This window comes from Aythya marila (assembly GCF_965140915.1).
Source record: "Aythya marila genome assembly, chromosome: 18".
Lineage (NCBI taxonomy): Eukaryota > Metazoa > Chordata > Aves > Anseriformes > Anatidae > Aythya > Aythya marila.
In genome coordinates, this window is record NC_139059.1 from 7,229,614 (window position 1) to 7,241,776 (window position 12,163).

Genomic DNA, 12,163 nt, shown 5'->3' on the forward strand with positions numbered 1-12,163 from the left:
ATAGAATTTCAGTTACTTTTTGGTAAATACACAGTACTTTAAGTGTTAGGCAGATGACGTATCCAGCACGTTGGTTTATTTATGACACCACATGACTGAAGGGACCAGGTACACCGCAAAGCTCAGTACTAAGCCTGGCAGGAGCATACTCACTTGTGCTGTGATACACAGCATTAATACTCACCCATGTTTTGGGCCTTACACAATGACACAGTCTTCACAGGCAGGCTGCTAAAGATTCAGTTTCTTCAAATGGAGGGGGCACTTAACTGAAGGCAAGTCTTAAAATACCAGAATAAGCAACCAGTCACATTCTGAGCATAACCATGGCTCTACATGAGGCTGAAGAGCAAAAGGCAGGCAAGGCAAACTGTCAGCAGTCTAGGTTATGTGACAAAAGAAGATTAAATATATTTAAAAATGACAAATTGTTAGCTTAAGATGAGTATTATAGTCCAGAGGTCCAATAGCATTTATTTCTTTCAGTACAGCTGTCTTAACTCTTAGCTAGGGACATGTGGCTTTAGGAGAGGAGCCCGCTGACTGAGAGGGCAACATGCCAGTGGGGCAGACTGTGCTAATCTGACAGCCATGAGGAAGTTGCACATTTTGCATAGTAAGTCTAAAATTATGACCATTCCTGAAAAACAATATACATCTAACACCAGCAGCTATTTATGTAAATGGATTTTTGCTGTTTCAAAGGAACAAAACTCCTCCTCTCCCCCTCTTTTCCTATCTCCTTCCATAGTGCCTGTGTCACAGTTCTAAATGCTGAAAGGAAAAGTAGATTAGCCACTGCAATGTAAGTGGTAATTCCAGGTATTTGCCAGCAGGCAGCAGGAGCCACAGAGTATTTATTTCCAAGCCTTTAGGTATTCAAATTAAAGCAGAAAGGAGAAGATAAATCAGTAAAGTTAGTCCTGTGTCCAGCATTTTCTACGTATATACAGGCCACAAGGACTGTGGCAGCCTCTGCTGACCTAAATACAAAGGCTGTCTTGTTTTAGAGTCACACACTATTGAATCCATCTCCTTCTTATTAAGCCCTTTAGATGCCCCAGTTTTACTGCCATTTTTTTCCTTCTTCCCCAAAGGTTTTATTTGTTGAAACAAGCCACTGATGGTGATGTTCTCATCTGTAGGAGATCCTGTGGAATTTCACACAAGTCCATGCTTTTTCTCCAAGAAACAGTTTATGCTCTTTCAGACATGCTAATCCGTTACAGCTGTCCCGTGGCTCTCCTTTTATTACTGACCAACATTTCCAAGACTTTCAAGAAAGTATTGACATGAAAACAAGACCCAGCATTCTTGTAAATCTTTCTAGTACTTTAGGCATTTTCCCACTTCTGATCAGACAAAAATAACATAACTTTAAAAACCAAATCAACATTAATGTAAATCCTTTCTAGGAAATACACATCTATTATTATTTAAATCTACAAGTAGATTTACAAATAATTATGGCAATTGGTGCTAAAACTCTAATTTGTAGCCAACATTTTTAAGAAGTCAAACCATTAAGCTACTGCAAATCCCTGCCTACACACCTGATATCAGCCTCAGATGCTAACACTGGTTCTAGCAGAACAAACTCTGATATATGAAAAAGGAAAAAAAAAAAAAAAAGTCTGGCTTGAATATTAGTTGGGAAAGAAACAAGCAGAAGCACAAGCAGGAGGCAAGCTTGTTTTCATCTGCAGTGCAGAAAGATGAAGAGCCTGATGGTTAAATCAACCCATGCACCTACCAACTTTAGATGCTCTATCAATTATTTTTGTGTCAAACTTTTAAAACAAACAACTAAACACTTTCCTCTAAAACTATCGGCACATTTAAGGTACACAGATAAACAGATCTAGCCAGTCTGAATAAGTTAAGGCCTCATTTATGAACTTATTTATGAACTGGAAGAGTGTTAGTAAGAATGTTAATGCAGTTAAGTGTATAGAAAGGAATCGCCCAAATTAACAGAAGCACTCAATATGGTGTAAATGCTAATATGCATATATAAACACACATATGTATTATATATATAATGTATATAATACATATATAATATATTATATACATTATATGTATTATATATAATACATATAACTCTGAAACTGCATGATACATAAAATCACGACCTGCATTAACGACCATGAACCACTCAAAATTTACCTTCTGGGGAAAATTAAATCAAGACACAAAACACACCTGAATGCAGGTTGTTACCTGAAGTTCCACTTTTTGACATAATTATAAAAACCAACAGTTTAAAATGAACCTGGATTATAACCACTGTGAAAGTAAAGGCAAAGTCTTCCCAGTTTTGTCTCCTGCGCAGCTATCCACACTGAGAAGTGCCTTCTGAAGCAGCAGTGCTTTTGCAGGCATGCTGGGGCTTAGCACAGTTAAAGTATTCACCTAAATCACCAGAAGGAAAAGCAGCATAGAAAGGACTGCAACCACATGGTACTATGCTGGAATAACTGGGGGGTAGGAGGGAAGGCAAGGCAGCAGTTCAGAACTGAGACAACACACTGATCACACAGAATCAGCCTTTCTGATTCAGTCCGTCCACAGCCCTCTGACTGAGGACTCTGTTGCTTTGCCATGTCCCGAGGTACCCCACAGCTCCCGTAACAACGGCCAGCACGAAGGCAGAACTGAGCATCCAAAAGCAAGAACATGTCACTGCCCCGGGTGCTGAGCTGCCTCCTTCCCAACCCCGAATTTGTCCCTGCTGGGAACTGGGGGCAACGCAACAGGCAGCTGCATCAAAACCCCAGTGGTGTTAAGGACAGGGACACCTTGGGCAAGGAAGACACAACACACTGACAGTGGAGATAAACACTTCTGTGGCTAGGCATAAATGCACGTCTAGGTCTTCGTGTTAGAACTGGGAAAGGGGAAAAAAATGAGATCAGCTTCCTGAATCTTTTAAACATAACGGAAAACCCAATGTCAGGCAATGAAAATTAGTCCAGCTGTAAAGAAAATTAAGCTGGGTTACATTTTAGGATATTGTCATTAAATCCTGGTTAGAACATTACATGTTGTTTGCTTATAGCCAGTCATTTTCAATGATTACATGAAAGCTTTAAACAGAAAGAACACTGAACAGGCAGCCTAGATGGAGCACAAAAAGAAATAACACCACTCACCACAAAACACAAACAATGGGACAGGTTACATCAGTCTTAAGAGGTCAAATCTCCAGGTACAATAAACCTGAAAAAAGTTTTCTGTTTGCACAAGAAAGATGCTATCGACTACAGGAGTGCAGGATGATCAGCACATACAACCAACTGAGGAAAGGTCAGGAGCAGCACCTCAAGAGCAGCAGTGAGACAGCAAGTCCCATTCAGCCTTTGGTATTACTCAGCAATCACCACTGTGCCAGTAGTGGGAAGCATGTAAATACATACACAAACCAGGGAACAGCACTGCCTGAACCACCCCACTACTCAGTTTAGTAAGGCCTGACCTGCAAGACAGACAAGTCTGCAATAGTCAGGACGACCAGACATTATCCCAAACTGTCACTTTTCAGTCTCACCAAGAGCAGGGGTGAGCACGCTGCTTATGCGAGAACCCAAGCAGTGTCCTCACGCTGCACAGCTTTTCCAAAGGGTTTACCCATCGGAACAAAGCTGTGTTCTTCTCTCAAATTCCACGGGCACCAAAAAGCACAAAAACAACAACATGCTACAGCACAGGGCCCAGGCTTCTCACATCACCTCTACCCGAGCAGTTACAATTTACAGCTTGCCTACCATTATCGGACAGGAGGCATCACCTCAGCTCATTTGGGTGCATACCGTTTCCTTTGGCACTGACAACATAAATTGGATTAATCACCATATATACATACATATTTCAAACACACTTGTTGAGTAATTTCAACTTAGTTAATTTGCTGAATAAAATTTAATTTTATTTAAAAAATCTTATACACTATTATTCACCTAGCCCTAGTTGTGAACAGATTCTCACTTCTGAAAATAAACCACATTCTAGTCAATTCATTCAACACCAAATTAAATTACTAGTACTGGATTTTTTTTTCTTAAAAAAAGTATGTTAAAACTTTACTTTTTTATTTTTTAAAACCTCTAAAGAAAATCTTGCAGTTTTACAGAAACGTTTCTTTTTCAGGTTATGCTTTTTTTTTTTTTTTTTTAAAATGCCTGTTATAAATTCAGCTTGTGTAGAGTGTTTTTTTCATAGATTTTTAATATGTATTATCTGCAGAGACATTGTAACAGTTCCATTTTGTGGATGAACACAAAACTTGTACAGATTTCTCATATTTGGTCTTTAGGTAAATAGTTCCCAAAAGCTGCCTAAATAAACCACTCCAAACTGTTCAGTCCATCAAGAAAATACATTTTTTTCCTTTTGTAGTGGAAAAGGAAATATAAATAATGCATTATTATTACAGAAAGTGACAAAAATGAGATTGAAATTAAGCCAACTATCTAGCTTTCACTCACCTTACTGCATGAAGAAATAAGACGTTATGTGAATTGAAGACTGAACAGCAGCCTTACGTTTAAATTTAATTTTGAAATGTAAAGTGGAATCTATTACCACAATTAAAAGTGAGAAATTTCCAATACATTTTAAAATGTTCAACTGCAGAACACACACTTAAAAATTTGTTTTTATTATAATAATACGGTAGCCACTGTTAGAAAACCACAACAGCTACTCTTAATGGAGACCCCAAAAGGTCAGTGTATATGACATCAAAAGTGTTACGGAGAAACTGGTCAGATTAATTTCTACGGATGGGTGCTTAAGCTTAAAAATATCGAATATACCTCTGACAAGATAATTTTACTTTCTTTTTAAAAGGACTCGTGATAAAGAATTTTATCTTTTCTAAATGAAGAACAGTCTGTTATCTTAAACATACACAATATTAAGCGAGACTCTTGTTTTACTTTAGACTGGAAAAATATGCCAGGGACAGTCAAAGTCAACACAAAGTAACAAACAGCAAAAGGTAGCAGAAAGAGAAACAGATAAGTGCAGCTCTGGTCAAATTCATAGCAGTTCTTTAACGTCAGTTAACGGCTCATTTACATTGTAATTTCTAATCAGTTACATGCAAGCCCGAAGAAGCATTTGATCACTACACATGGTAATAAAATTTGATTAAATTTATCAGGCAACTGCTAAAATATGAAAATTTGCAGATGTAATAAAGTAGCTTTATCTGAACTTTAACAGGACAGACAAAAGTAAATCATTCCATTGGTTAAAAAAACCCTACATTCAGTTTTTTACCAAACAAAATTTCACATGAAAAGTATTGTGTGATTCCAAAGTTTCCGGAGTAGAAATGGAGTGATTTGAAATGTCAAAGACCCCATTATTTTGCAAAGAAATGAAAATACACCTCAAAAATTTCTAATTCCACATGTGAACAACAAAATACTGCATATCTACCAACAACTGCATCGGGTAGGTCATTATGAAAGGCTAGCTGCCAAGATGTAGGAAATGGCTCCTTGCCTCTGTTCCCTTTAAGGAATATACAATCGTTTGAAACCAGTTCACACTAAGCGCTTATCATGCTGCCGTTACACTGAGATACTCAGTCCTTAAAATAATCTGATAAAGATTTTTTAAAGCTGCAGCCCTCCCCAACACTGTATTTCTCAGTGTACACAGTTCAGTAGGGGGCAGGGAGGAGCGGGGGTCACAGCCTCTGGAACAAGATGTTTTGCAGTTTGACTTTAAATTACCAAGTTTTAAGGCCACCTGTGTTGTTTGTTTTTTTGTTTTTGTTTTTGTTTTTGTTTTTCAGTGCTGAAAGTTGAAGTCTGATCACAGGGCCCCTTTCCCCACTGCGTGAGAACATGTTCCAACATTTTAGGTGTTATATTTAAGTGTCTCCTTTTGGCACCATGGAGTTTATTTAAAAAAAAAAAAAAGGAAAAAAGAAAAAAGAAAACTCCTCTAAGTTTCTAGTTCTGGCTGCCTTTATCGCTCACTGCCACAGACGGGGTGTCCACGTTAACTGCTATGACTATGCTCTCTCCATCTTCTGTTTTGATACGTTTGAGTTCCTGCTGTTCCGACTGGTCTCCGTTCTGGCGCTTTGTTGGAAGAGATGCCGATGCGGACGCATGGGTTGCTAACATATGCAAAGGACTTGCAGCAGCTGCAAAAAGATAATAGAAATTTCAGCACCCTAATCCTTGTCAAAACAGATGATACTGAAATCAAATTTGCATTTTCATCAAAATGATGAGTTCTTTTCTTTGTACTATGGTGGGTATCAGCAATCCCAGTTGAGATTCAGGTCCTGTCATTTAACCTTTGTACAAATCAGAAAGACATTGCTCTAAATCACTCAGCAACCATACAGGTACAGACAAAGGTGGGAGAAAGGGGAAGTATCTCAGTTTTGTTAATGTGGAGCTAAAGACAGACAAATATTAAATGATTTAAAGCCAATCTACACAGTAATTTGTGACAGAACTGGGAAGGGAAATCAAGATCCCCTTTGAGGAGGTCTGGCCATGTCTACGGATCATTGCAGAATGTTTGGCTGGGAAGGAGGGCAGCACCACGCCACACTCACCTCTAGCCACAAGTTATTAAACAAAACCAGTGCAACTCACACCACCAGGAGATGCAGACAACTCAAGCATCAATTCTTTTTTGACAGATAGGCACTTACCCAAAGTGTTAGACCACTGCTTTTTTCCTTACAAGAAAGGTTGGGAAATGACCTGATTAGATTCAAGAGTACAACTGAACTACACTGACAGAGATGTACATAGCTCAAACGTGCAACGCCAGATCTTAATCTTTGTAATCTTTGTCGTTACATGGACAAAACAGTGCACCAGTCACCATTAACAGGCGAGTGCAGTCCCCTCGATCTTCTGAGACATCCAAGGGTTCTTTCCCTCTACTTGACAGGAGTCTGTTTCTCACTATCAACTCTGACTTTATTAAACCAACTATTCAAATGTCAGTTTCATTTAAATTTCAAATACAAAATACTAACATATTAATTTGTTCGTTGCATTTCAAGAAAATTTATCTAAACATTATCAATCAACCTGCTTTTCACACACAAGTTCCCTTTCCTGAGCACCACAGCTTTGCAGGAGCTGAAATGTAAAATGTACAAAAAGAAGTTGTTATATTTGTTCTTAGTAAACTATCCTAGAGAATACCTGGAATATCACGAGGGCAAGTAAGCAAACGTTTTTGTGTTTCGTATGCATTTGTAGAACAAATACTTCAGAAATAGTTTCACGTGACTCTCAGCTCAATTCTGACCAAAAAAGGTGCATATCAGGTCTGGCAGTAACTGCTTTTGCTTTACTTACACTGAAATGAAGTGGAAGGAGGCAGAACACTGACCTATAAATATTGAACTTTAGTAGGAGAACCAACGTCAGAGATGGAAAAGGAGTAAAAAGGAAACAAAACAAATAATTCACTCCATTATTAAGATTTTAGAGCAGAAATACATGTAGAAATATTTTTAGGCTATCTTATATCAATTTCCATAAGCATACTCTATAACAAAAAAGCTACTGCAGCATCAGATAACATCTCAAAGTGAAACTGTTGAAACAATCTCTATGCACCTGCAGAGCAAACAAAACTGAATACATCTGTTTAAGTTATGATAAATCCTGAACAATTAAAATTGTGATAGAAATACTGCTACCCAGTTAGACCGCTGAATCTGAGAGGGGAAGAGGGTATGCAGACAGAATAAGAATCTCAAAATCTTGGAGAATTCTCCTTCATTTTAGTGCCTTGCTCTTGTACAGGTTCAATAGCAACAGAAGAAAAAGATAACTGCTCAAAAAGCCAGTCTGTCCTGCCTTCTTGCTGGTTGGTTCTTGACAAATCATCTGGGGAGCAGTTACCATTTTAATGGCACTGTCTTACAGGAACTTCTTTTAAAACTTGTTTATATCCTGGGTTTAATGATGAGAGGTTGGTCACCACTAAACACATCACTGTAATGACTACAAGAGAATACATAGATCTTCAAGTAATCATCATTGAAGAGAAATGCTGGTTCTTACCAAGAGGGAGAGAACAAACTCATACAGGACCGTAATCAAAATTTTCTGTACAACTTAGTTTTCAGTACAACTACAAAATACACAAGAACATTTCAAAAATTCAGCAGTGACCATTTTTGCAAAGCAACAGAACATCTTGACACAATACATACCAGCATTGCCCTGTCCTTGGATCGCAGTGGTGATAGGTACTATGTGCGTTCCGTTCTGCGTTACAGTTTTTATTGGTAGCTGGTGTTGACCTAGAGGTGCCTGTTGCACTATGGTAACTGTCTGTAAGGGGGTGGTCTGAGATGTCTGAATGATACGACTAGCAGCTCCTATTGTAGCATGACTAATAGCAGGTATAGGCTCCACTTTAACTGAAAAACAGATGATAAAACATTGGTAAAGACAAGAACACATTAAAAATTCATTTACTTTTACTACAGGAAAGTAGTTTTACTTCACTACTCAGTGCAGATGCGTACTGTTTAATTACTAGCTCCAACATGCATGAGGAATTACGATGCATTTCAAGTACTACACTTCAAACTGGAAGTAAATTTCAAATAATAATCCTTCCATATAAAGACCTCCCACAGCAACTAACCCCCCAGGTTCTCACCTTTTACTTCCTTGTGGTCTCCATTCTCTTGAGGTTCTACCTTGGGCTGGGTTACCATCGCAGCTTGCGTGACTACTGCCTGTCCAGCTACAGTGTAAGTGTTTGCTGGTGCTAATCCAGTCACATTTGTGACAGACACAGCTGGTATCTGGTGAACAACATGAACTGTCTGAACTACAGGCTGCTGGGATGTTGATGTTGTCACAGGAGTTGCAACAGTGTAGGTGACGGGTTTAATAGTTTGTGGTAGCTGCCGTTGTACAGTAATTAAAACTGGTTGGCTAGATAGAGGTGATCCTATCAAGAAAGAGACAAAAATTAGGCTGCTAATTTTAATTATTTAATTTAAGCCAGTCATTTTTTTAACTTAATGTTAAAGCCTCATAAGATTAACAGCCTTCTTCATTAATGCCTGAGTGATCCAAAAGATAAAAATGGACAATGAAGATCATACCACATGGCATTCAGTGCTGGGTTAGCTCGGTACAAGCTGTAACCATTTTGGCAAAAGCCCCCTTGCCATGCCCCTGCAAATGCAACTGTACTGCCAAAGCTATGTTTAATATTCATTCGGTAAAACTGCCTTCTGTAGATGGGAATTAAAGTGTGCTTCATGTACTGTGTGGAGGACCTCTGCAGTGGCAGAACTCCCAGCTTCCTAGGCTGGGGACGCACGGTCTCTGCTAAGGACTGGTTGCCTTTGTCACAGAATGGTCACTGCTACTTTTCCAGGTGCATCATCAACAAAATGGAGGGCAAAAGTGTATCATCTAAACAAATAAATATGTATTCCATCACACCTTGCTCTTGCTTTTTTGCTTGTTGGGTTTTTTTTGTTCATGTTTATAAAAAAAGGAAAATTCTTATCATGCATATCTGTTCTCTCTCTTTAGCCTTGCAACTCTTTCAATCCCCAGCATTGAAAGGTTGAAATGACCACAGACGTATGTGAGATATTTGCTTATTTCTGTAACCCCCCAGTTAATGTATTTATTTTTCTAAACCAGAAAGAATATGTTGTATCCAAAGGAAGTGACAACTATTGCAAGACAGTACAGTCCTATACAGGACAGAAGCACAATCCCTGTTTAGTAATAAAGCCATTAAGGGTTCTGATACACACAGATAATGCAGCCTCTATGTCTGCAAAAAGCTGTTTACCTGCTATGTTTACATGCTTTACAGTGATTGCTCTAAATGTGAAGGGCTTAAATATTTTTACTGATTTTTGGTGTACTTGTGAAATCTTGGTAGAAATCTAATATATAAGATTTCCCATCCCTCTCCCATCTCCAACCCCCAAATGCTTATTTCAGGATTCCTCACCTGGGGCACTCTGTGCAAATCGTGCTTCTTGTATTACCGCTAGTTTTGGCTGGATAGCACTAGGCTCAGGTTCCATTGGGACTGGAGATCCTTCCCGGGACAGACTCTCGGGGGTCTGGACTCCACTGGAGTGCGCAGACAACACTCCAGAGTGATTAGGAGAGGCTGGGGCACTTCTGCATTTAAAAATGAAAGCAGCAGCTGATGTGTTTTAACTTCTGAACTGTGACAGACAGTGACCTTCCTCTACAGAGACTGTAACACACACTGCCCACAGGAGGGCACCTCTGCCTTCTGGCAAGTACAGTTACAACCCAAAGCAGTTTTGATGATCTTTTAAAAAGCTTTTGTTAAACAAGAACAGGATTTAAAAAGCAAACTTCAGGTATAGTTAATGGAACAGAAGTGGCTGGATGCCTTCTTAATGTGACTCTCTACACAATCTGTGAAACATGAACATTTCTTCTGGTGGAGAAAGATGGTGAGCAAATCTGTCTAAAGGGCAAGACAAAAAAATACACCAGTAGAAAGGCCATAACTTCACAAAGGGAATAAGTAAAACCCTTGTATTTTCCCATCAAATTCTGCTTGAACATTATCAAACTAGATGCATACTTGTAATTTCTAAGTTCAACAAAATGGTAACTGTTTTTTGATAATTTTCTTTGCTGATTTAAAGTGCAGTTTAAATGGCAGTTAGAAATTAAAATTATAATTCTGTTAAAAAAAAAAAAAGAAAAAAAACAACACAACCCAAAGGTACAGCAAGGCTTGCTTACATTAACAATCTGACAGTTAGTTATGTAAATTGAGTCAGTTCTTTAACACTGAAAATAATCAATAAAAACAAACCTAGTGTTTTGGCAGCCTCCTCGTAAATCATACAGAATTCAAATAATGAGTCTGGATGAAATTAAATTACTGAACTTGTGACTGTATCCAAAACTATCAAGTCTGTATCAGCCTGAAGATTAAACAACAGCCATAGTCTTTTTGTTCATCTGTTTTTCCTTACCTAGAAGAGAGTGGTCCCAGAGGGGTTCTAAAGCAAGGTACTCCCCTAGGCCGCCTTTTCCTAAAAGCCTGCTCTATTAATTTGCTTTCAGAGGCAGGGTCTATCCTCCAGAATGAGCCTTTGCCTGGTTCTTCCTGGGAACGTGGTACTTTGATGAAATAACGATTCAGAGAGAGATTGTGACGTATTGAATTCTATGGAACATAAAAAAATATGTAGAATTCATATAACTTTTTCAAGTCAGAATGTGGCCTACTGCAGCAGTTTGTACTACAGGAGACTCGGGGTTCAGCTCTTTCATTCCTTAATTCAACAGGAGTCAGAGCACTGCCAAGGTAGTGCCATAAACCTGGAAGGTACTCTTGCATTTTTCAAATCTTTGCCAACAGTTAAAAACCAGTATGTTAACGTGAAACACGGTGATTGCAACACTGTTAGAACACTACAAATACTTGAGCATAATGCAGTGTAAAAAAATCAAGAATTAGCAGTCCTCATACACCACCCTTCCCCAGGTGTCAAGGAAAATACCAGGTTGTACTACAAGGGCCAGCAGAACACAGAATATGCTGATTCTGATCTTACACAATTCCCCTCTGTTACTGTTCCATAATACAGAAAGAGAAGATTAAATTACACAAGATCCAAATACAGCTAGATTGTTGGGAGTTCACCCACAGTCTCTGTCTCAACAGAGGAGCCAAGGATTTAGTTTGTCTAGAAAAACAACAAATGGCAGTGGGTTCTAAAACAGCTCTTCAGTGAGATCTCTGCCACTCTGCTCTAGTTTGCGCATTGCTTTATCCTCACTTTGCTGTAACACACACAACCCTGATCAAAAAGATGCAGAAAACTGCTAACGCTCTGAAGTATCTATCTATGCTCGGCTTTGTGCACGTGCTTTTATAAATTTAAATACATAAACCTAAAATCTTTCAAAAACATTATCACTGAAGCAGAAGAAAGTAAGTGTAAGAATACATACTGACATACTTGTGGGAGAACAGGGGAAAATGGAGAAAAGGCTTTACATTAACAAAAGCTCCTCAAAATCCTTCTTAGACGTATGTATTCATGACCCTGAAGGCAAATTTCGAAAACTTAAAGAAATGATAACCATGTATGGTTTCTTAAATGCAAACTGATGAAACC

The 12,163-nt window shown here is 38.6% G+C and overlaps 1 protein-coding gene across 1 annotated transcript in view; it reads right to left on the reverse strand.

Annotated features, from left to right (window-relative positions):
- Positions 1 to 5,182: 5,182 nt before the first annotated feature.
- FOXK2 (forkhead box K2) overlaps positions 5,183 to 12,163 on the reverse strand; it is a 46,395-nt gene continuing 39,414 nt past the window's right edge. Inside the window, exons 5-9 of the mRNA XM_082774830.1 lie at positions 11,012 to 11,205; positions 9,997 to 10,172; positions 8,671 to 8,967; positions 8,216 to 8,425; positions 5,183 to 6,166 (exon numbers count right to left, since the gene is read on the reverse strand). Coding sequence (XP_082630956.1) covers positions 5,970 to 6,166; positions 8,216 to 8,425; positions 8,671 to 8,967; positions 9,997 to 10,172; positions 11,012 to 11,205 — 1,074 coding nt within the window. The 3' untranslated portion in view covers positions 5,183 to 5,969. The remainder of the gene's footprint in view (positions 6,167 to 8,215; positions 8,426 to 8,670; positions 8,968 to 9,996; positions 10,173 to 11,011; positions 11,206 to 12,163) is intronic.